Source organism: Mustela putorius, unplaced genomic scaffold (assembly GCF_011764305.1).
Source record: "Mustela putorius furo isolate JIRA1106 unplaced genomic scaffold, ASM1176430v1.1 tig00000997_pilon_pilon_pilon, whole genome shotgun sequence".
In the NCBI taxonomy this organism is placed as follows: Eukaryota; Metazoa; Chordata; class Mammalia; order Carnivora; family Mustelidae; genus Mustela; species Mustela putorius.
In genome coordinates, this window is record NW_025421527.1 from 2943969 (window position 1) to 2969660 (window position 25692).

The window sequence follows — 25692 nt, forward strand, 5'->3', positions numbered from 1 at the left end:
AATTATACTCAGAATGGTGGGGGCATGTGAGCTTAATAAATACGTGCCAGTAAATGGATTATGCATGAACAATTTCCTTGACTTTCTTGGGAAAAGTTGGGGGATATGGTTGCTAATGTTCTCCTTAAAGGCAGTTTTCATCTGGAAGCTTCATTGCGTTTTCCTTTATTTGCAGGCAGAGACACTGCTGGCCATGAAAGATCAGGCCAGGGACTTAGCTTCAGCAGGAAACTTGCTCAAGAAACATCAGCTGTTGGAAACAGAGATGTTGGCCCGAAAGGTAAGCGGTGTTGGGATCTCACTCCTCTGGGCAGAATGGAAATGGTTCCAACTGCCCTCTCTCATCTTAGGAGGCCATTTGAAAATATTTTCTTGCAAAACTGACCTTAGCATTCTTAGCCAGCAGTCATTATAACCAGATCAAATCCGTGAGCTGCAGAGCTGTGACATTTCACTCTTAGCCACTTACCGTGAAACTACAGTTCTAAGGAAGAGGATCCAGGAAGGGGGTCCTAAAGCTATCTTGTCTACCTCTTAGTGATGCATTCGCATAAACTCACTATCCTCCAAAGCTCATATTTGATCTGGCCTTTGAAAGAACGTTTATTTTACATAATTATAGAGAGCAAAAAAAAAAAAAAATTGGAGTGTGATGTCATGTACAATGAAGTTGAACTATACATACACTCTGGAAATTTGCTGGAGAATTCCATTTGCCTTCCAACATCAAGTAGAAATGTGTCTTGGGAGCAGTGATAAACATGTTGGCAGGTATTGATTTCATCCTGGAGAATTTTATATTATCAGTTTTACTTGGTGGCAGAGGTAGACACAGAAAGAACAAGAAGTCAAAGGCTTTGTAAGTTCCAGAGCTTTAGGACTTGATGACATTTCCCAAGACAACACTAGAAGGGCAGACTTAGAATAAAAACAGACAGAAGAGCCTGGGTGTGCTCTGGACGTGGCCACCCTAGAAATGTTATGGTAGAATAGGTCTTCTTGAATACTTCTATCCATCAATCTGTGCCAGACTCAGTACTGTGAGGAACAGAGTCCTGTTTGGAGACACGCACTTACACTCATTTTCTAGTTGGGAAGAGGAGGAAACAGCAAGGGAGAATGTCAGGAGGTGAATGGACAGGTTGAGTATTACAGTCACGTTACGCGTCGCGCTCTCTGATCTTGTCCCCATCCGAGCTGAGATAAAAGAGCATATCATCAAATTGGCTATCTTCAAAAAGAGTCTATTTGACACAGTCTTTGAACCTGCACCAGTGGGGTTAAAGTCCAGGGCTGTTTTTCCTATCTGCATTGTTCTGTTCACTGAGCACACCTGGAATTTCTAGGATGCACTCAAGGATCTGAATGAGTTGGCTGCTGACCTGCTCTCCAGCGGGACTTTCAATGTTGACCAGATCGTGGAGGAAAGGGATAATGTCAACGAGCGCTTCCTGAATGTCCAGGATTTGGCAGCTGCGCACCATGAGAAACTCAAGGAGGCCTATGCCTTGTTCCAGTTCTTCCAGGACCTAGATGATGAGGAATCATGGATAGAGTATGTACGGCTGGCCCACACTGCACCAATAACCAAAGAGAACCGATGATCTGCCAAACACATTCCCATTTGGTGCTGAATTGAAATATGTAATTGTTTCTTACAGTTGATATTACCTCTAACCATGCTTGCCTTAGCCTAAAGTTAACATGGGTTTTATTCTTCTCAAATTACCTTGCCGTATGCAGGCAGAAGGAGACAGGCTCAGAGAAGTGGAGAGCAATTCACGTACACTCTGGGAACAAAATTAAGTAACCGTGTATGCTCGCTTGTTCTAAACAGTTCATAGAATGTGTAATGTCTGAATGAGACAGCTGGGTCTTTATAACGTACTCAACTGATGAGATTCTTGTCATTAAAAAAATATATATATTGAAGCTCTAGTTGGTTAACATGCAAAAAAAAAAAAAAAAAAAAAACACTGTGCAACACTGGTTTCCAGAATTCAGTGATTCTTGTCTTCATATGATACCCAGCGCTCATCACAACAGGTACCCTCCTTAACCTCCATCACCCACCTAGCCCAGCTCCCGCACACCTCCCTCCATCAATCCTCAGTGTGTTTTCTGTCTTTAAGAGTCTCTGTCTTTAAGAGTTTGCCTCCCTCTCTTTCTTTTTTCCCCCTTCTGCCATGCTGATCCGTTTTGTTTCTTAAATTCCACATCTGAGCGAAATCATAGGGTGTCTGCCTTTCTCTGACTTATTTTGCTCAGCACAATACCATCTAGCTCCATCCTCGGAATCTGAGGGGCCACCAGACTGCACACAGGACATCACCCAGTACCTGCCATAGTTTCATTACTAATTTCGCTTTTGTGGTAAAACATGTGATTGGGAAAATCTTAGTAGATCCTATTATTTTCCCGACTTTCCATTTAACCTGCCTCATTGTGTTCCCCTTCTATAAGCCTGATGATTCTTTCTGGTAATCAATGACTTAGAGGGGAATCTTGTGCTTAGAGCAGCAAGGAGAACATCTCAGGAACTTCAGAAACAGTGAGATGACAGAATCTTGTCTGTGCTTTGTGGCGGTGGTCAAACGTTTTACACTCGGAAACTACTCAACAGCCGTGGCTCCTACCATATCAGCTTTTTATATCCATTCTACCTAAATTCATTATTGATATTAATAGACAAAATAATGAAGGCCATGAAGGCCACATATGTACATAAGGTCGTTTATATGTGTGTGTGTATAATTTTCAAACATTTGGAAAGAGAATCATTTCTCTTTCCAAAGAGAAATGTGTGTTCTTGAGCAAAGAAGACAAGACACACAGGTAGACAGGTGAGGGAGCGGACGGGACGTGGGGACCAGCATATCATTTTCATTTGTGTGGTCAGAAGTTTCGCAGAAGACCTCCGGTGCTAATTATCTTTGTGGTTACGGACACCTGAGTGTTCCAGAATTTACTGCCTCCCCACCTCTAGCCACACACCCACTCTTAGAAAACCTGTGTTCTAGCGTGACCTCGCGTGTCTAAAGTACTATCCATTGCCTTCCTTGGTCCCAGGGAGAAGTTGTTACGTGTGAGCTCCCAGGACTACGGGAGGGACCTTCAGGGGGTTCAGAACTTGCTGAAGAAGCAGAAGCGCCTCGAGGGGGAGCTGGTTGCCCACGAGCCCACCATCCAGGTAGGAAGGGTCGAGGTCTGTGGATCCGTAGGGTGAGGCTGCACCAGGGGGTGGCTGCATGCAGGGCCACAGGAGCTCGGCATCGAGCTCACAGCCGTTCTCCCCACCTCTGCACCTTGTCTCCTGTGAGCAGGATTCTGCCCAGGGTCTGTGCTTTTCCCTGGAAGGGACACTTTCAACCCTGCAGGCACAGTTTTTTGCTGACTCTGGTGCAGGCTGAGACATCTGGGAAAGTTGTACTTGAGCCGAGCCCCAGGGGAAGAAGACAGCTCTGCATTGCCCTGTGACCATGAATAACGCAGAAAGCAGGTCACGGAATGTAGCCTGGTATGGACACTGAAGTTGCATGAGGGGCTATTTAGCATGGTGAACCTGATGGCAGGTGACTTCATTCTCCCAAGATTTCCAAGACCACCCCAAGTACCATAGAGTTTATAAATAACATAGAGGCCAGGAGGAGCTGACTGCCTTGCCAGGGCACTCTAACTAAATGGGGAAGGTCTTCGGGTTAAGGTGACGTGGGTGTGTGTGTCCTTCAGAGTGTGCTGGATGCAGCAGACAGACTGGGAGATAAGGCTGCTGTGGGGCAAGAGGAGATCCAGGAGCGGCTGACTCAACTTTTTCAACACTGGGAGGAGCTCAAAGAGTTGGCTGCCGCTCGGTGAGTGGGGGTTAGGGGGCCAAGCTGTCTTCCTGGGTTGCTGGTCCCCAGCTCCCCTTCTCTGTTTATCATCAAAGTCCCTGCTCAGATGCCAGTCTGTCATGAAGCTTGCCCCCACAACCCCAAGGAGAGGCATGGAGGACCATGGTGTCCATGGTCCGAACACACGTCTGCTCCCACGCATACTTGCTGTTGTCCTTTATCATTATGGGCCTCACGTGCCAATCCTTCACACCAGGTCACACCCTTGGGTCTGTCTTACTTTGTACACTGCCCCCCCCTCCGGCCCCAAGTTTAGCACTGTGTGCCCCTCGGAACTAAAGACCAAGGGGATATATTTTCTTCTGGAGAGCCACATAGCCATTGAGAACCCTGAAGCCACAAAGCCAAAGAGAACAGTTTCTGTCTAGGATTCCATACCTACTGGTGGCAGGAAGACATGTCTTTCTGGGAAATACAAGGAAACTTCTAGCACTGTGAGCTGCCTTCACCGTGTAAGAGGAACCACAGTGCTCTGAGTGGAAAGAGACACTACTTCACTGATGCCGTCCTCTAACTCTGATACGGGGCCCTCGTGTTTGGACAAGTCTTCCTTCCCCTAACAAAGATTCCCAGAGAGCAGATGATGCCAGAAAGCAGAACTTCTGGGGCCAGAGCCTCCCTCATTCACAGGAGCTCAGGCCAGACTGTTCTGAGGCTCAGGCCCACTGCAGCTGCCTGGTGCAGCCATTCTACTCACGGTACTCCCCCGAGTCCTGCTATCTTCTCGTCCTCACTGAGGCTCCCTGCCCTGTTGCAGAGGGCATCGGCTGGAGGAATCCCTGGAGTACTTGGAATTCCTGCAGAATGCGGAGGAGGAGGAAGCTTGGATCAGTGAGAAGGAAGCTATGGTTACCCGAGGGGGCTCTGGAGACACACTGGCCATGACCCAGGTGAGCTGGAGGCTGAACGGCCAGTATCTTCCTTTTGTTTGAATCGTTTCTTAAGTAGTCAACACTTCATCTATGAAAAGAAGCACTCTCTGGTGGGAGAAAAAGACGATGGAAATATGGATACTCCTGCCAGTTTTAAATATGAAAAATCAAGGTGCAGTGATCTAAGTAACTTGCCCAAGATCGTGGAATCAGTCAGGTGTGAAGGCGGGACTCAAAGCTCAGTCCCATGACTTAAGGTCTTTCTGTGACTTCAAGTCATCATTGTTACAGATCTTCCCTCCTAGGGGAAGGTTCTCTAAAGATTCCCTCAAATACTAATATTACACCGAATAGGAGAGATTCTTATGCCGGGGCATTGGTGGTGGTTTCTAGAAAATACAGTTTTAGCAGGGCTACCTGGCAGGTGCACCAGTTCCACAATTTAGAGACATCCTTGTAAATACAGTGTAGAGTTTCCAATAAAGACAAGAACAAATGGTCCACATGATCTCAAGTTAATATGGATTTTTAAAGCTTCTGAGAGTGGTCATAAGAAAATAATGTTTTTAGGACCTTGACTTCTGTGCCTACTGGCCTTACAACTTAGGGATTTACCAAGAATTCTCTGTGAGGATTAATTCGCTCTTATGTGATGACATAAGGAAAAACTCACACTGGCAAGAGAAAGGTTAAAACCTGCATAGCGTACAAGTCACACTACCGACCCCTTTCTTCTGAAAAGACTTTTGGGACATGTGCACCCATGGGACACATTTAAATGGTTTAAGGTTTCACCTCAAATATTCCCAAAGGCTTCCCCTTTCTAAATGAAACCTTTGGTCTTGAGAATTGGGGACAGACATTGCAGTTGTAAGAATAAAGGGAGGCCCCATGCTACCATCTACCCAGGTTCCTCCAATGGCAGCATCTGCTGGGACCCTGACCCCAATGCAGTCAGGACGCAGCACATCATCCTCTCCCCCTTTACAGAGCACGCCTTCCCTCCAGCCCCCACCCCATCCTTAGCCCTGGGCAACCACCATTCTGTTCTACGCCTCCACAATTTTTGACATCTCGAGAACGTGGTGTAAATGAGCTCACATGGTATGTCCCTTTGGAGGGTCGGCTTCTCATGCAGCATAATCGTCTGCTGATTGAATTGATTCAGTTGTGTGCAGCCTCAGTGCCTTTGTCGTGACTGCTGGGTGGTATTTCATGGGATGGACCTACCAGTTCAATCTGCTCATCTGTTGAAGGGTATCGGTTTCCCCGTTTGAGCTGTTAGGAGTAGAGCTGCCTTTAATATTCATGCAGAAGCTTCCTCATAAACATGGATTTCATTTCTAGGGAATAAATGTCCAGGAGTCCAACAGTTGCATCATAGATTAGCAGCGTGTTTGGTTTTGTAAAAGCAGTTAATAGATACAGAAAAAATATATATACATAAAAATACATAATAAACATAAAAAATTTTAAAAATACATAAAAAATCTTTCTGGAGAGGCTGTACCATGTTGCACACTGGCTGGCTGGGTGTGCGTGACCCTGGCTTCCTTCCCACCGTTGCAGGATCTGAGGCCGTCATCATCTTTATCTTAGGCAGTCTGCTAGGAGCGCAGGGTAGCTCATTGTGGTTTGAATGTGAATTTCCTTTATGGCAGATTTTTTATGTGCTTATTTGCCATCTCTGTATTTTCTTCAGCGATATGTCTCCTCTCCTCTGTTGCCCATTTTCTGGTCCAAATGATTGTTTGCTCTAACTGTTGACCTTCTGTGCTTTGTGTCAAATCTAAAAAAAAATTTTTTGCCTAGTCCTTGAAAGATCTTGAAGATCTTTTCCTATGTCTTCTTCCAAAAGTTTAGAGCTTTGCATTTTAATTTTAATAATCCATTTAGAGCTCACTGTTGTCTGAGATGAGAGCTAAGGCACCCTTCATCTTTTTGCGCAGGAACGTCCGGTGGCTCCAGGGCTTTGTTCCACAGCGTCCCCTACGGCCAGCGTGCCGCTTTCACAACTGCCCACACCACTGTAGATGATGCGTGGTTTTGTAGACAATGTAGGGTTGGATCAGATGTTTGAACCCATTCTGCCAATCCTGATCTTTCAATAGGAATTTCTATACCATCACATTCAGAAACTCATTTTAATGAGAAGGTTTTGCACTAACGTACGAATTCCAGGAAAAGATTTTATGAAGCTTTTTTGCTAATCCTTTTATTACCTTAAGATATATGTCTCCATAGCCCTTCTATGTCATCTTTCATGAAGAAAACACTGACCTTCTGAGTGTTTGGTTTCCTGAGCTCATATGCACTGGCTAATAAGAGAAAAGAGAGTTGTTTACCTGCTGTTGAATTTCAATTTCTTTCCAGGGATCTCATCTTCTCCTTTTGTTTAACATGTCAGGAGAAGAGAATAGGTTTCTGATCAACTTCTTGCAATCATGAGACACGTAATAGATATATTTAAAATATGTTTTAAGCGTTGGCTTTATCAACTTTTAACACAATATTAAGGAGGCTACCTAGGAATATATTTGAAAGAGGGACACCTATCCAATTTTAATTAAATGAAATTTGTGTTTGATGTGGGGTACCTGAGCTTCTGAGGTGTCCAAGGATAAGCACAGAAAAGACACTGGAAACAGAAGGTGGTGGTATTGAAGAGACTTTATTTCATGCATTATGTGTATGTGAAAACTTAGCTGAATCAGTCTATTTTATACAGTGGATCATGTGTCCAATCTCCATATATGGTTGCTGCATCAAGTTGACATATAATACAATCATACAAGATCATGTAGCCCATCTTGTACTTAAAGAAATAACCATCTTATTTTATGCCTAAAAACACCATACAACAGAAATCCTTTTATTTTCAAAATGTGGTAGTTAAAAGTATGAGAGTCACATGAAATCTGTTTCTTCCTTTGGCCCAGGTTAGTATGCAATGTAGAAGGAAAAGTGAACAGGTGTCTTTGTGACAAGACGAGGCAAAGGCAGCAGAGGCAGCCCAGGCCTTTCAGGATGGGAGTAGCAGTGGGCAGAGCAGGCTGGACTGGATAACACGCAGAAGAACGCTGAGAAGGAGGAGACACAGTGTTCCTGGGCTTTGTCCTAACTCCATTCTCCATCCTTGCAGCAACAAGTAGACATAGAGAAGTTTAATGCTGAGGTTCAAAACAGCTCAGAGTTTCTTTAGCTACCTTTAGGTCAGTTTTTTTTTTTCTTATTTTTTAAATTTTATTTATTTATTTGAGAGAGAGAGGGAGAGAGTGAGTGAGCAGGAGAGCAAGAGAGAGAGCATGAGCAGTGGGAAGAGGGAAACTCAGACTCCCCACTGGACAGGGAGCCTGGTCTGGGGCTCCATCCCAGGACCTTGGGATCATAACCTGAGCCAAAGACAGATGCTTAACCCACTGAGCCACCCAGGCACTCCTAGGTCTGTTCTAGGTATAAGATGATACTTATTATCTATATGTTAGATACAACTTTTCATGGAATTATATAAATTTCAAGATGGTAGAATTCTTACATTTTACCTTGACCCACACTTTCATTCCGAAGTTCAAAAAGAAGCTGAAGTTCACACAGTCAGTTAGAAAGAATATCACTGTAGTCCTTTGTCTCTTTCTTTTCTGGTAAGATCGCCACTTTTGGCAAGTGAAGAGCTTCAGGAGAAGCGTTCAGCGGCACGATGGGAGAAGTGGACACGCCCCTGTTCTGTCCATGTAGCTCAGTCGTCCCTGTGGGGAGCGTCAGTGGGAGTCAGAATGGGGGTGGGTTAGATTGTCCAGGCTTGGAAGTATTGATTCTCACGGACTCGTTTATGTAGAGCTTGCTAAAGAAGCACGAAACCCTGGAAAGTGACTTTGCTGTCCATGAGACCCGAGTGCAAGATATATGTGCTCAAGGAGAAGACATCTTGAATAAGGTGAGCAACTCGGGGGTTCCAGGCCAAGCTCATTTTCCAAAAGGGATTGCTTCGAATATAGTATCCTGAGCAGCGCTAAAACTCACACATCAAATTTTAATACTCTCTGCCTAGCTACCTTGTTTTTGTTCTGAGCAAATAGTTATCTCTTCGGTTGCTGCTTTTAATAAATTCTTTTTTCAAGTTTTCAAGTATATCCTGCAGATGTTCTTCAGTCCTTGGTTGACCCTCCTACTCACTGTGTGCAGAACATGGCATTTATAAAGAGCTCATGGCACGATTTGGTTATAGAGTATTGTAAAAATATAAAGAGGTTTCTTTGTACGCCACTAGGGAGGAAGACCAGACTGAAACCTCCTTGTGACTTGAAAATCATTCTTTTGTTTAAATGCTTGTCTTTACAAATCCTCACTGATTAAGTGCTACATAAAGAGCTTTAGACAGAGGGCATTCCAGCTAAGAAGACCACACTCGGGGAGACAAACATGTGAAGCTCTCCCAAATGCTAGAGTGGAAATAACCATCCCAGGCATGGACGAAAAATAAAATAAATGCATTAGACCCAGAAGAGAGTAGTTACATATTTGGAGTGGGGGAAATGACACCTCTTTTATCATAGTAAAGAATTCCAACTTTTAGCTCTGGACGTCCACCCATGTATCTGTCTCTTCTTCTCCCTTCCACCTTGGTGTCCCAGGAGAAAAGTCAGCAAAAGGAGAAGATTTCTGCCAAGATAGAGTCTCTCAAAGAAAAGATCCCTTCTCTGTCCATGGCAATAAAAGCTTGGAAGTTGCAACTGGAAGACGATCGTGCCTTTCAGCAGTTTAATTGGAAGGCTGACATGGTGGAGGCCTGGATAGGTATGACGTGTGAGGGACAGAAGAAGTGCTGGTGGGTTCCACTGATAGGTTCTGGGATGTTTTCACTTCCTATGGGAAGAGAGATCCTCCCTCCTCACCAAATCCTACGCTTTCTGGACATAATTACACTCACATTTATGTGCTTGTGTGTGCACACACACACCTCAGAAAACATGCTGATGGCTGACTGCAGACCAGAATTCCAGAAAACACATTTTTGGGAAATTGGTGATTTTATCTGTGATATTCAAAATGATAGAGCTGTGGCAAAACATTCTTTAAAAAGCAGTGTGTTTGATTACTCCCAACTTATGTTTAATCTGCAATTTTCTTTTCTTTTTTCTCAAGATACTCAGAAGTTCCCTTGGCTCTAGCTCTGTTCAGTCAGTTCTATGTTGCACATGTCCAAACAACCCACCCATCAGCCCCTACTACTCCCATCTTCCAGTAAATGATCCACTCCCAAGTTAGGGGGCTCTCTTGTGACCTAGAATAAATATTTCTTTTCTCCTTACCAAGGCTGATTCAAGAGCAGCTACCTTTCCCCTCTAATCAATCGTCTTTGCTCTCTAGCTGAGAAGGAAGCAAGTCTGAAGACCAATGGCAATGGGACAGACCTCGCTGCCTCCCTCACTCTCCTGGCAAAGCAGGTGAGGAAAGGGCAGCTCCTGGGCAGGTGCCAAGCACGTCCATGGCCCACATACATGGAAGTTAAACACTAGGATTATCCTGTTCCCCAAGTCTGTGGTTTTCTTATCTGTAGGATATGAGATATTGTTACATTTTCCTTTCCCAATATTGGTAACTTGCAGTTTTTCCTCCCTCTCCCTCCTACCAGTCTTGCTATTGCTAAGAGTATATGATTTTTATTAAATAACCAATTTTTTTAAATTTTCTTTGTTATTTTTTATTATTTTCCATTAATATCTTTTTACATTTTTATCATTTTATTTTACTTTCTTTAAGATTAACTTATTTAAAAAAATCTGTTGAGGTAAACATTTAGAACATCAAATATATAGGCATTCTCCTTTTTATCATTTTGATGTAAGGTTATAAATTTCCCTCTAACAGTGCTTTGGCTGGACCTCACAATTTCCCATGTTACTTCTGTTATAATCACTCAGATTAGATATTTCTGTTGTTTCTAACTAATTATTTAACTCGTTGGCTATTCCACAGTTTATTTCACTGAAATTCCAAACCTTTGGGAATTTTCTCTTTTTTGACGTGTATGGCTAGCTTAATTCCACTTTATTTTAAAAACACATTCTATATTGTTCTGGAAGCTTGAGTTACATCCAGCAAATGGCCTGTTTGTGAATAGTCTATGTATAGTTGAAAATAATGTGTGTGTTTTACAGTGGTTTATATTACCTGTCAGATTTTGGTGGTTAATCATGTTGTTTAAATACTTTGTTATTTTTATATATTTTGAAGCTAGTTTCACAGTTGTGTTGACATTTCAAATTATAAAGCATCTTAATGAATTGATACTTTTAATTATGAAATGTTCTTTCTAATAACATTTCTTTAATATTTTTAAAAGATTTTATTTATTCATTTGACAGACATAAATCACAAGTAGGCAGAGAGGCAGGTGGGGGGTGGGGGTGGGGTGGGAAGCAGGCTCCCTGCTGAGCAGAGAGGCCAATGCGAGTCTCTATCCCAGGACCCTGGGATCGTGACTTGAGCCAAAGACAGAGGCTTTAACCCACTGAACAACCCAGGTGCCCCTCTAATAACATTTCTTGATTTAAAGTTTTCTTCTTCACATACTAGAGTACCAGGGTTTTTTTGTTTGTTTGTTTGTTTTATTTTATTTTGTTTCTGAAGTATATATCAATTTCCATCCTTTGGTTGTTTTCTTTTATTTCTTTACATTTATGTCTTTATATCCTATATTTTTGTTGTTGGTTTGATACATGTATACACTGCTAAATGATTGCCATTGGAGCATTAGCTGACACGTCTATTCCACTATGTAATTACCACTTCTTTTTTGTTTTGAGAATATTTCAGATCTACTGTCTTACCAAGTTTCAAGTATATCATACAGGACTCTGAGCTGTGATCATGTTATACATTAGATTCCCAGAATTAGTGATTCTTGTAGTTGAAAGTTTGTATTCTTTGACAAATATCTCCTCATTTCCCCCTCTTTCCAACCTTTGGCAACCGCCAGCCTACTGTTTCTCTACATTTGACCTTTCTAGATTCCACTGGTGAGTGATATCAACAGCAATTGTGGTTCTCTAACTTGTTTCATTTAACATATGCTCTCAAGTTTCATGCAAACTGTCACAAATGGCAGGATTTCCTTCCATTTCATGGCAGAATAGTATTCCATTTCACACATACACAAACACACACACAACACATCTTCTTCTGTTTATTTGTTGATGGACACACAGATTGTTTCCATATTGCAGCTAATATGAATGATGTTGAAATAAACACAAAAACATGGAGTGTCTTCATATTTTACATGTGCTTCCTAAAATTTCAGGGTTGAGTGTTGTTTGTCTACTTTGATCATTTTATTGGAATAGTGAGTTCATTTACATTCAAAGTCATGTAACTTGATTCAAAACATTTGTACCCTCCCCCTCCCCTGCTCCTTCCCCCCTACGTTTTGGCCAGGGACTGAAATGATTCAAGATATATATATATATATAGATATCTATCTACCTATATATACATATATAGAGAGAGAGGGAGAGAGAGAGACTTTTTTTTTTCCTTAGGACTTGACCTTTTCAGGTAGCTCTTACTTCTAGGGCCTCTTAGGGGTTCAACTAAATCCCTTTAATTGGTGCTACTCCTCTGTGTCCTCAGTTAAGTGCTGTGATGCTATTGAGGATTCTACTTAGCATCTTTGACTCTTTGCGACTGTTTTCTGCTTGGCTTCTGGGACTCCTATCCTATAGAGTTTAGGAACCCATGGGTGCCTCAAGGGGAAAACAGGCAGAATATTGAACCAAATTTTTTCCACCACTGCTCCAGTCCTGGCTGCCTGGTTCCCCAGAAACTGTCTGTTTAGTCCCATGAGATTATCAAGAGCTCTGAGCAGCTGCTTTCCCTCAGTCTCTTGACCTATGCAGCTCACGTGTCACAGGGAAGGGTGACAGAGACTATTACTCTAATTTTACTACTATTTTGCCTTTCTAGAGTTTTGATTCCTGGAAGTCCAGTGACCTTAGCTGTGTACCAATCTCGTTTAAACAGCTGATGTGTTGTACTTTTATCCAACAATTAAAGTTGTTCTCAAAGGAAGAATTATTTAAATACAAGCCACCGTGTAAAAGCTGGAAGTATAGTGTCTAGAATTTTGTGATTTTGATATCAACACCACACTAAATGTGTAACTGCCCTCTCTAGGGGATCTGTTGTTAGTGTGCATACTTCCAAGATCTCTAGCAGTGCACTGCTACTTCTCAGAACACAAAATCTAACAGGGGATGTAAGAGACTGAGGAAGGATGTGAGCTGTGGGGAGCATTTAGTTTGGACTCCAAAAATGAAGATCATATCATGCTGCAACATTCCTTTATTATTGATTATATAGCTAACCTAAGCTCTGATTATAGAACATGCATCCACCAGAACTTAGCCATAACTCCAGCCACAAATGTTCATGTAGGTCTCTAAGTTATGTTGCCTTTTGCTTGGCCCTCCCTCTAATTCTTTCCTAGACCTTCTCTGGTCCATGATGAACATCTGGTGGAACCCAGGTTTGAATGGTCCCTGGGAACCTACATTGTTTCTCTGTTCACAGCTCCTCTTTGGGTCTTTCCCAGGACACTCTGGATGCCAGCCTGCAGAGTTTCCAGCGAGACAGACTGTCAGAGATAACTGACCTAAAGGACCAGCTGGTGGCTGCTCAGCACAGTCAGGCCAAAGCTATTGAGCAGCGCCATGACGCTCTGCTGAGGCGCTGGGAACAGCTGCTGGAAGCCTCTGCAGCCCACAAAGAGAAGTTGCTAGAGAAGCAGCTGCCCCTACAGCAGGTAAAAAAAAAAAAAAAAAAAAGGCTTTCCTTACATTGTCCTCTAACCAAATGAAAGGAGCACTCAACAAGGGAAACCTGAGTTCTCATCTTGTGTTGCCCTGAGCTGGGAGACCTTGTATATGTCACTTCACATCTCTGAGCCTTGATTCCTCCATTTGTGAAATATGACTATATTACCACTGTCTCCTGCTGGTCTGTGTTACAACCATTGAGAGAGATCATGGACCTGAGAATGCAGTACAAGGCACTAAGCTCTCTATAGGCTTATGTGATGACAATGTTCTGTCTACTGGTGGCTGCTAAGGTTCGATGCCGATCATAAAAAATAATCAATAATAAAAGGAAGTCAAGATGCTCAGTGAAATTACCGAGCATTCCTAGACCATAAGAAGTCTTGTACCAGGCAGCAAGTCAGGGTAGGCGGGAAAGGGAATTAAGAAACAAACACACAGATAAAAATCAGTCAGTCTGGACCCTTAACTAATTATTGAAGGGCTTGGTACCTACAGAAATAAGTCCTAAGTGAAAAACTAAATAAACTTATGGGCAACTTTACACACATATATGCGTTCTACATAGAAACATGTTTTACATATTTATTCTATTTTGCTTAACTTTCAACCTCTGCAAAGAGGTTTGTCATTTGATTTCCTGCTTATAGAATCTTTGTAAAATACAGAGACAATGCATAATATTAAGGAAGTGATACTAGGTACCTTATAGATTTTTGTGTCTTTCCCGTGTAGGGGCCATATCAACTATTTCTGTATTTTACATTTTACAAAGAGAGTGCCGAAGGGAGTACAGGGTAAGATGTAATGGTCTAACACCTTTGACATCCATCTTCCATTTGGACCAATTTTCTCCTCCTTAACCTCCATATTTGGGAATGAAAACTCATTTTCACATTTGTCTTAGATAAATCTCTTGGGAAATACAAACTGCTGACCCTAAGTCTATGGAACATTTTAATCTAAAACCATTTTTGGTCACCTACTGTTTGGAACAATCCATACTATTTCTCTTGTTCAGAAATTCAGACAGTTCAGTCATTCAGAGCATCTGGATAATTCCAGACCGTAACAGAGGGATAAGGGTACAGTTTAGAGGGTAGGAACTGGATTGAGCCCTGAATAAATTTTGGAAAGAAAGCAAGAAAAGGACTTGGCACAGACAAAAAGACACCAGAGAGGCGTTGTCTTCAGAAGAGAGAAAGAAGAAGCCAGCAGAATGGGAGAGAGTGGCCTAGCCCATCAGTGATCTCAGATTGAATGATTCACCCATTCATTCATTTAATGCCTACTTGTACATGTTCGCCATGTGCCAGGAAGAAGGAGGGCACACACTTCAGAATAAGAAACCGTGAAATCTCATCACTGGAAATGGACCTTGCTTCGTTTGGACTCTTGGCGCTAAAACAACTCTAGGAGTCCTTCAGCCTCTTTATTTGTAGATGTTGAAGACTTGACTAGTTTCACATCAGGGGACCAGGACCTGGGCAGTGCCTCAGATGCACCCATGCGCCCACTGATTTCATGTCCTCGGTAGTTTCAGTTCTGCCCTCTTGGAGAGCTGACCCTGAAAATACTTAAATATGGTCTTTTTAATCCTCAGTCTTTTCTCTTGCTGATGGCCTTTATCAGGAAAGATGGAGATGACTTTTTTCTCTGCAGGCTGAGGAGCTGTTCATGGAATTTGCACACAAGGCTTCCGCTTTCAACCACTGGTGTGAGAATGCCGAGGAGGACCTGTCGGAGCCTGTGCACTGTGTCTCCCTGAACGCGGTCCGGCAGCTGCAGAAGGATCATGAGGCCTTTCTGGCCTCCTTGGCCGGGGCCCAATCTGACTTCAACAATCTGCTGGAGCTGGACCAGCAGATTAAGGCCTTAAATGTGCCCTCCAGCCCTTACACGTGGTTAACGATGGAGGTGCTAGAGAAGTTCTGGAAGAACCTGTCTGACATCATCAAGGTAACGGCACACAACAGAGGCTTTCTTTCACGGTGGTGAGCATGACAACCCAATGTATTGTACAAGTTGTGGGGGGATCTTTTGAGAAAGAAAGGACACAGTTAATAAGTATGCTGGGTCAGCAGTCACGAATAGGAACTGTCTAAGGAAATGTCAGAAATATGCTCTTGGTGGGTACAACCCTACGCCCCAGCATTCAGACACTCTCATGCCTCTGGCTGTTGAGCAGTGATTCAAGGAAGCAAACACGGCTCCAGGAGGTGGCTCTAAACACGGGGTATGGAAGTTCATGAGGTTCGTGTATAAGTTCACAGTCTATAGATTCCCTACAACCTTATTTTATACCTACCTCCAAAGTGCCTTTTTAATGTGTTTATGTATAATTTTATGTGTATAATATTATTGATCATAGAAACTATGGAGAACATTAAAAAGTTTCACAAAGAAAAATGTCACCCAACTACCACCAATTTTATTTTATTTTTTAAAAGATTTTATTTATTTATTTGTCAGAGAGAGACCACAGTGGTGGGGTGTGGGGTGCGGCAGCTTGTTGCTACTTTTCCCTTTAGGGCTGTGTTTATGTTCATTTAAATGAAGATTTCACCTAAAAAAAAAAAAATGAGAAGAGGACGATTTGCCTTTATTACTAGCTTATTTGTTACTGGGCTTGGTCTTAGTGACACCTGCAACCACTCTGGGGTGTGAGGGGAGCTTCCCGCCCCTTTGCAAGGAGAGGTGGTCGGGAGGAAATACAAGCGCCTAGGTAGCACATGCTTCCGGAAGACGTGTTAGACTGGGGAGAGGGGCGCGTGTAGGAACCAGCTATTTCACTGCAAAGAAAGGTCTTCAATGTTCACGCCACTATTTGTGATTCGGGGTTTTAGGAACGGGAGCAGGAGCTGCAAAAGGAAGAAGCGAGACAGGTCAAGAACTTTGAGATGCGCCAGGAGTTTGAGCAGAACGCCAGCGCCTTCCTTCAGTGGATCTTGGAGACCAGGTGCACAGTGACCCCTGCATCAGCATGGGGATGAAATACATGCCTGAAGGGAGCGGGAAGGGGTCCTACAGCACTTATGTGGTTCTAAATTCACCATATCCTGTGAGTGCTTCTCAAGTCTGGAACTGATGGTTTTCTAAAGTAATCCTTGCAAAACCAAGAAAAGAGAATGTCATGTCACTGCCCATTGTCCACACGTCCGTATTCTCGCCTAGATACTCTCATTTTTTATTCCTGTTGCCTGTGATTAAGTCTGAAATAACATAGGCCCTTATGTCTGCACTTTACAAAGTGCCTCTATACCCATGGCCTCCCTAACTCTCCCTGCAAACTTGAAAATTGTATAGAGCAGATGTGATTACCTCTGCCTCCAAGTGTGTTAAGAAGTTCCATAGACAAATGGACTCACTCAAGGTCACATATGTATTTATGGGCACGAGCCTACTGTGAGCACCTGCAGTGAAGCTATCATGCTGCCTGATCACGGAGCCCTGGTGAGAATCAGTGAGATACTCTACGCTAATTGCTTTTATTAGAGGCAGAATGTCTTCTACATGAAAATAGCATTTGTCACATGCTCCGGGGCAAATGACCTGGAAAAGAGGAGACTTGGAAGGTTGTAATACATTAGAATAAATGTCAAACTTGGTGGACCCTATCCAGTAGCTGGATCAGAAATGGGGACTTTTGAGAGTTGAAGGGGTGGTTTAGACAATCCGTGATATATCCGGTTCCTACGAACCCAACAAAGAAAAACCAGATGGTGAGCAAAAGGAAAACCTGTGTCACAGCTAAAAGTCATCGGGCAGAAGGCAGAGGGAGCACAGCTCATCCTCCTGTCCCTCTGGTTTGGTCCCTCATCCATCCCCCGGCAGCATGTGCCCAGCACTGAGCACATCACCTGAAACCAGAGGTCTTCATCCTAACACAGCAGCTGCACAGAGGCTCTGAGTTCCTCCAAGATGGAGAGACTCCGGGAGCAGTGCAAAACAGGCTCCTATTAGATTTAGAATATTTCATTAATCTAGGGAAAGAAGATCATTGAAGTAATTTGTGTTAATGTGTGATTTCTCTTTTCTCTCATTTGATTCCTGTCCGGACCTCCATGCCCAGGGCTTATTTTCTGGACGGGTCAGTATCTTATGCTATTATGTATGTTTTGTTCTATTCTGTAAAACTAATAATGAGGAGGACTTAGCGCCCAGGCATCTTCGTCATCTCCTCCATCACCATCAGACCCAGAGGGTACCTGACTGAAGGTGGGATGGAGAGAGAACGCTGAGTGTCAGACTGTCTGCATCCCACTAGGGGGCGTCTGAACCTCATTAGGTTCAGGGTATGTGTCGAGTAAGAGCCATGAGGAAGGGACCGAAGCCTTGCAGACACGAAGAACAAGAGCAGACCTTCCTTCTCTTCCCATCCATCGAGCAGCTTGCCAGTTGGCAGAACAGTTCAGTTTCCTGAAAATCTGGTGTGAAAATTCAGTTCAAAGGAGCCATATAATAGACACAGGAGTAGAGAAACGTAGGGTGTTGGAATAGGTCTGTCTGGGTGAAATACTGACTTCTGATATCTGGTTCACAACTAGGTCTTTGCTCAAAGAAACAGGAACTCTGGAATCCCAGCTGGAAGCAAATAAAGTAAGTAGCATTTGCTTATTAGCTGAGATATGGCCAGAATTATGAGGAGTGCAAGGAAACGCTTTAAAGGCAACCCCCGTAGTACTTCTAGGTAAACTCCCCAGGCAGAAGGTCAAGGGCCTCGGGGTCTAGTTCCAGCGCTGCCAGCGGCTTGTGTTCTAGCCTCTCACTGCCGCTCCATGGGCACGGCCTTTGGTTTACCTCAGTAACCTCGACTTCTGTGTCTATACAATGGAGTTCATAATACAGGCGTCACTGTCACTGTGATAATTAAGAAAGAAAACAGGTGCAGAAGCTGTCATCATTGACAATCACTTGATAATATAATTAAATCCAGGTGGTCTCTCAACAGCTGAGTGAAGCAACGGGCTAGAACAGTGTTTCTTAACCGTATTTTCACTTCTGCTCCATCTCAAGGAGAACATTTAATTAATTAAATCTAATTGCTCCCATATGAAAGGCCTTGGATAATGAAGAGTAAGATGCCGTCAGGTAGGACTGATCCCTGGAAGGTCACAAGCCTTTGCACCATGTCGTACACTCAGTATCTCCATCCTCCCTCATCCTCAGAACCCTCCCCTCCTCCCCTGCTCAGGAGAAAGCATGGCCTGGATGCAGGCAGTTGGCATCAGATGTGCCTGGAGGACAGGTACGTCCTGTGGAAGTTTGTCCACAGGGTGGCAGGGGAGCCGGCTGGAGCTAGCCAGTCCCCAGTGCAGATAACTCGAGGCGCAGATTGCTAGGAACCAGCCATGCAGGTGTCCTGGGAGTACACCTCCTCTCTGCTGCAAGATGTAGCTACTAACCCTTAGATTTATATATTACACATGATCAGAATGACTGAAGTCACATCTCCTAACCTTCCCCCATTGCATAAGCAAGGAACAAATAAGTGGATTTCCTGAGCGGTTCATTTTTTACAGAGGACAGGAAGAGTTCCGAGAATAATTAAAAAAAAAAAAAAAAAAAAAAAAAAAAAAAAAAAAAAAAAAAAAAAAAAAAAAAAAAAAAAAAAAAAAAGAAAGAAAGAAAGAAAGAAAGAAAGAATGAAAGAAAGAAAAAGAAAACAATTAGAGGAAACTCAAGCTCATCGGCTTCTTCTCTACCATCCCTTGGTTTGAAGCCAGTACCTTGCATGACTGGTCTCTCCTTCTTGGCTTTTCTAGCGGAAGCAGAAGGAGATCCAGGCCATGAAGCGCCAGCTGACCAAGATTGAGGATCTGGGAGACAGCCTGGAGGAGGCACTGGTCCTGGACATCAAGTACAGCACCATCGGGCTGGCCCAACAGTGGGACCAGCTCCACCAGCTGGGGATGAGGATGCAGCACAACCTGGAACAGCAGATCCAAGCCAAGTACTGCAGACCCATGACCAGGGTTGCAGGGTGTGGGTGGGATTAGGTGTTGGAACTTAGCCCCAGGATCTAGAGATCAGGGTGCTGAATGAAAGAGCTGCTTCAGAGATAGGACACAAGCTATCTCCAGAATCAAAATTCTCGTTCTCTCTTTTCTGTCCCACAGAATGACTATTTCTTTTTATTTGGGAGTCTATTATGAAACAGGAGACCATGCTCCTATCCCACTGAAGCTACTCATCACCCAGTTCTTAGAGTCCCTTCTCCATCTTAAGTAGTCCCTTCAGGAGACCATCCCTTTTGTAAAGTCCCTCTCAAATGCCTAGAATGCAAGAAATATCCAAGGTGTAGAGCCAGAAGAGCAGAATTCACATGTTTTGTTTTGTTTTCTAAATAAATTAATTACATCAAAGCAGCTTTAGGTCTTGGTAATAATGGCAGCATTATTGTCTAGATCGGAGATTGGCAAACTTTTCCTATAGAGAGACTGACTGATCATAAGTGTGTCAACTGTGGTGAGTCCTGTGGTCTCTGCTGTGACTACTCACTCACTGTCATAGAGAGAACAGGCTATTGACAGCCCACAAATTCATGAGCATGTCCATGTTTCAGTAAAATTCTATTTATGGACACTGAAATTTGAATTTCATGCAATTTTTATGTTTAATGGAACACTTCCTCTTTTGATCATTTCCAACCATGTAAAGAGGTAAAAACCCATTCATAACTCACTAAACTGTACAAAAGCAAGTGGCAGACTAGATTTGGCCCATAGGCTATAGTTTGCCAACCCCTGAATTACATGACCGAGTAGCCTAATACCCACTAGCATCCCTCTCTGTTCCACATGGCATGTCTTTTGCTACTTTTCTGTTTTATTTCTTGGGTTAATGTATGTTTTTCCTTTCAGAGACACCATAGGCGTGAGTGAGGAGACACTAAAGGAGTTTAGCACAACATATAAGTGAGTATAACTTCATAGCTGGTCAGTTCTTTATTTTCCAACCCATTCAAAATGAATCTCCAAATAAGTAATTTTTTCCCCTCAGTGCTGGTGTAGGATCTTAAACGAAAACCTAGATGTCTTAATTACCTGCATGCCATGGTTTTTAATAGGTCTATGAGATTCCTGGACTTCAGAAAATACATTTCTCCCATGCTCAACATTTTACTGTCTTTGTTCCATTCCTTGGATTAAAAATAATTCAGAAACAGGGGCAAGCTCCCCATTCCATTCTGATGACCTGTGATGAGTTAAAGCCTCAGCTGACCCAATAAGAACTGTTCTTTTCTGTTCTAACCTGGTTCTCTATTGAACTTGATAAAATGTTTTTGTTCTTCAGACATTTTGATGAGAATCTGACCGGGCGCCTGAGCCACAAAGATTTCCGGTCCTGCTTGAGAGGGCTCAATTACTACCTGCCCATGGTGGAGGAGGATGAACCTGAGCCCAAGTTTGAGAAGTTCTTGGATGTCGTCGATCCTGGGAGGTAAGAAGAAGACCAACAGCCAGACCATCGTAGGGGTTGGGGTTTGGAGGGACAAGTACAGAGGGTAAAATGATCCAAGAAACACCGTACCAACTCATCACGAGAATAGGAAGACAGAGACTATCCTATGTGAGTTGGGCAGGTTTTGATGCCTTGCAGGATTAGCTCAGAAGTTCATGGCGCTGACTCCAACTCAGGCACAGCCTCTGTCATTTCCTCAGTCCCTGTTTTCTGCTTGATTTATGAATCTTACCTGGTTCTGAGAATGAACCTTGAGAGAAGAATCCTTCCATGTGTGTAAGGTTGTAAGGAGACCTGCATGATTTGGAGGTCGACTGACAAGAGTGGGGGTGGAGTACAGTCATGGAGAGATCGCACCACCGTTAGGGATGAATTCTTTCTAACGCCAAAGATGACAGAATCTTGAAAAACTTGAAGTGCCTGGGAATGGGTGCTGATGGAGACCCCCAGACTGTGTAGAGAGTCCAGTCAGAGGGCTCTTGTGGGCATGGCGGCTGGGGCTTGGGAAGCGGCATTTACTTTCCTACAAGGGCATGAGGAGTGGGGTCAAAGTAGAAGTCGCAGCCCACAGTCTCAGAGTGAGGAAACCATTTCTCCCACAGGAAGGGCTATGTCTCCCTGGAGGACTACACCTCATTCCTGATCGACAAGGAGTCCGAGAACATCAAGTCCAGTGATGAAATTGAGAATGCTTTCCAAGCCCTGGCAGAAGGCAAGGCCTATATTACCAAAGAGGACATGAAGCAGGTCAGATCCCAGTTGCGTCCACTGTCACTGAACTTGTCTTGGGCCTGGTGGCCCACCGTTGGCAACTACTCTCCCCCGCACATCTTGTTGTTGTTCGAACATTGTCCTGCACAAGTGACCATTTGCTTCTCTCACCATTTCATTTTGCTTTGGCCCAGCTTGAAAATTAAAGTCATTCTCTAATGACCATAAGGGTCGATTCCAATTCTGAAACTCAATTTTTAAGGCTATTTCTTTTCCCACTTCTTGAATAACCTAAATTTAGGGAATGGGATGAAGTGTGTAGACCAAGTGAGATAGGACTCCTCAGGTAAGGGCTAAGTTGAGAAGACGAGCTGGATGTATGCATTAGAAATTATAGACTTCTGAGAAGGTCTGTGATGGGAACAGGGCAGGCTGCTGCTCCCCCGTCTCTCTGTCCCCTGGGTCCCAGGTTCGGGGTATGTTGCCAGCTCCAAGGAGCCAGCTGTTTTTAATCCCTATGGCTGTATCTCTTTCTGCTTTTTTTCAGGCCCTAACCCCAGAACAAGTGCAGTTCTGTGCCTCACATATGCAGCAGTATGTGGACCCACGAGGCAAAAGCCATCTTGCCGGCTATGACTATGTGGGCTTCACCAATTCCTTCTTTGGAAACGGAGAAGCAGCTTTTCCTGAATCATAGCAAATCTTGGTGTGGTGGGAAGTACTGGGGGAGGAAGGGACAGAAGGTATGGGGGAGGAGGGAGACCGTCTTGTGTGTGTGGGTGTGTGTGTATTTATTACACTTATTAGAACACCTGGACACATATCAGGCTTGGGGGATAGAAGGAATTCCCAGAGCTGGGGGAGAGGAAGCATCACAGGCTCATTTTGTATGCAACCTGTCACTACTCTGGGGACAAGCTCTTCATTTTTTCTTCGTTGGATTCTACACATCTGTATTACTTTGTTTTGTTTTGATTTTGAAATAAAACATTTCCTTTAAAAAAAAAGTTCATTTTTTAAAGTATTTCTTTTTAATAGAGCACTGTGAAGTCAAATGTTACTGACACATGTGAGCATCTGTATTTCTGAGAAATAATTGTTCTCTAGAGATAGAAAGCTAGTCACACCACAAACAAGGGTCATGGCGGAATGAATAAAGAGTCTAGGACTCACATCTGTAACTCACAAATGGTTTCTCTTGAGGTTTGGAATGCGTATAAATTCTTACATTTGAAAATATATCATTTGAAAATATATCTGATGATCTGGAGGACCCCAGTATTTTATCTATGGAAGAGGAAGAAGACCAACGCTTGTGTTCTTCTCAACCTGCCCTTTCTCCATACTTCTGCATTAGAGAGGACATCATTAATCTCAGAACGACGAGGCTGTGGCTGGGCAGAGCTTCCTCTGCCCTCCGTGGCCCCACACTCATGCTTACATTTTAATGTGATGAAAAGAAGGTTTTGATTGACTTCTGCCTCCTATTAGACCAAGAGTTAGATTCACAAAATGAGGAATTAAGAAACAAACAAACAAATAAGAAAAGGGAGTGCTGTCTCCAAAGAGTGTTCAGGCCAATGCCAACATTCTGTCTGGATTTGTAAAAGTCGACAGTGTTGTTTGCCAGTGAGAATCCTTCCATCACATCTCTGCCTTGTGTGAGACTACTGGTATCCTGTACTGCCTTCACCACCAGCCCATAAATACTGCCACCTGACTACCACTTTGTCTCAGTCTCATCCTTTGCACAAAAGGTGGTCCTTCCTCAGTCAGGGGCAAATTCTTTCAGGAACCATTCAAACGAATTTTGGTTAAATCTAAAATGCTGTCTCTGTTGCTAATAATGTATAAGTGCCTTTTACTGATTTTTGCTTCAACAGTTGGATCCTATCGAACATGACCATTGAAAGTATTTTTTTAAAACTTGCTTATGAATTACCAAGAATGGTTGCATTTGAAAAAAAAAAAAAAACACATCAAAAATCAGTGTCATTGATATCACACTTACCAAGAAGTATGGGGACTCCAGCTTGTAATAACCAAGGCAAGGTGAATATGGTTGTGTTCTCCTCCCAACCCCCACCAAGTATCTGCAAGACCTAAATCAGATTATTAAGCATGTGATAGGTGAAGAAATGCTCTTTATGGCTAAGGGCTGTTGACATCTTATGAAAGAGATTGAATAGTATAAAGTCCAGAGAAGATAATATTTGTCTGAAGAACTAACGAAATGCCATAAGAAGATGACACCGTTGGCGTCAAATACAGCTCCCTCTGAAGTCAGATCCTGACCACCTAGGCACGCAAGCAGAAATGGAAATGCAGAAGCAGTATATGTAACTTGGTTAGGTCTATAAATACTCAACTTCTAACAATTAGCACTTTTATCAAATGTTCCTTGTGATTTGTGATTAAGCTCCTCCCGGTACTCATCTTCCCTTGACCTTCTGTTCACTTACTTTAAACTGGAACCCCTGACTTATTCTTACTAATTCTTTTCCTTTACAATCTATAGATTGGAGCCTGTGTTTAAGCCCCCGCCCTAGAGCTACATCCCTGAGTTTTTTGGTGATCCCCACTGCTTGAGACCCAGGCCCTTTCTGCCATCTGACTGACTCTCCTACCTCTCTCCAACCTGTTCTCTTTTCTGGACTCTGGCTTCCTTTCTCCCAAATTCAGTTTCCATGAAGTTCTAACTAGAGGCTATGATTCTTCCCTGAGGGCATGGAAAAAAGTTGGATTCCTATTTGAGAAAAATACCCCCTTAATGTAAGTTCTCTCTCTCAAATCGTGCCCCAGTGCTCCCTCATTGCTGAATTATGCGAATCCTGCATTTTCAAAATCTCTTCTGTTTGTCATTTTCTTCATCTTCCTGCCCCACTCTCCAGGTTCTGGTCCCCAGGTCTCTGCTTAGGACGACGGCAGTGGATTCCTTACTGATCCCTGCCTCTGGTCCCTCTCTGCCGGGCTCTGTCATCCTCTCTGCAGCTGGATTAATCTTCCGAAATCGGTTCCCAGATGCCACTCTAATCTCTGCTCAGAGGCTTACTCTCCCTGATGAAGGGATCAAGTCTGAGGCCAGGTATTAAACCTCCTGTCTGCAAAGAAGTCTTCACCCAAACTAACTTAGCATCGTTTGGGACACAGTTTCAGTCCCTCTGGAGAGCTCACCACACTCTGAAGCAGGCCTAGACTGCCTCTCGCCACAAAGCTTCAGTTACTCTATTCCCTCTTTTGGAATATACTCTCTTCCCACTTAATTGCAGTCAAGACTTACCCACCAGTTAGGAACACATTCGAGTACTACCTTAGACACGAAGCCTCTGACTCTTCATGCAATTAACCTCTCCCTAAACTAAAAGCCAACGTACTCTGCTTAGTACGTTCACAGTAAACTCAGCTCACATCTATTGGAAGATCATTATGATCCAGGTCTGGTGCTAAATTCTTTGCATGCATAGTCCTGTTCAGTAATCAATGCAAAACTGCAAGGTTACAGCCATTTTACAGACGAGGACATGGGGGCAGAGACCTAGCATCACACCATAAGTTATAGGGCCTGACAGCCGTGTGGCTTCATTACCCTTTCATTGGTCCCTAAGCACACTGGGGCCGAGCACCGTATATTGCAGGCGGGAAGTGAACACGTCCCCAGCAGATCCCACAGGACGGTATCCATGCTAGGGAGGGAGACAAGCGAGGAAATCCTCAACACCCAAGATTATGAGGCCGTCACGGAGCTTTGACGAGTATCAAAGAAAACATGAGATCTACGTCTTTTCTGAGATACAATCTACCAACCGGGAAAGCCAATGACAAGGAAGAGCACAAAGTGACAATGAGTCAGAGGACAGTGATACAAAAATAATAATAAAGGGGAAAGAACCCCGCGGGGAGAGAAAACAGCCTACCTTTTCATTTAACAGAGCATTC

General features: G+C 43.5%; 1 protein-coding gene across 1 annotated transcript in view; it reads left to right on the forward strand.

Annotated features, from left to right (window-relative positions):
- Positions 1–22548, forward strand: part of SPTA1 (spectrin alpha, erythrocytic 1) — a 64281-nt gene extending 41733 nt beyond the window's left edge. The window contains exons 35-52 of the mRNA XM_045086620.1: positions 176–280; positions 1347–1555; positions 3070–3190; positions 3730–3851; positions 4651–4783; positions 8601–8699; positions 9397–9559; positions 10133–10209; positions 13359–13568; positions 15244–15540; positions 16428–16540; positions 17654–17671; positions 18129–18180; positions 19347–19534; positions 20445–20498; positions 20878–21024; positions 21648–21792; positions 22304–22548. Of these exons, the coding sequence (XP_044942555.1) occupies positions 176–280; positions 1347–1555; positions 3070–3190; positions 3730–3851; positions 4651–4783; positions 8601–8699; positions 9397–9559; positions 10133–10209; positions 13359–13568; positions 15244–15540; positions 16428–16540; positions 17654–17671; positions 18129–18180; positions 19347–19534; positions 20445–20498; positions 20878–21024; positions 21648–21792; positions 22304–22453 (2403 nt within the window). The 3' untranslated portion in view covers positions 22454–22548. The remainder of the gene's footprint in view (positions 1–175; positions 281–1346; positions 1556–3069; positions 3191–3729; positions 3852–4650; positions 4784–8600; positions 8700–9396; positions 9560–10132; positions 10210–13358; positions 13569–15243; positions 15541–16427; positions 16541–17653; positions 17672–18128; positions 18181–19346; positions 19535–20444; positions 20499–20877; positions 21025–21647; positions 21793–22303) is intronic.
- The last annotated feature ends 3144 nt before the right edge of the window (positions 22549–25692 follow it).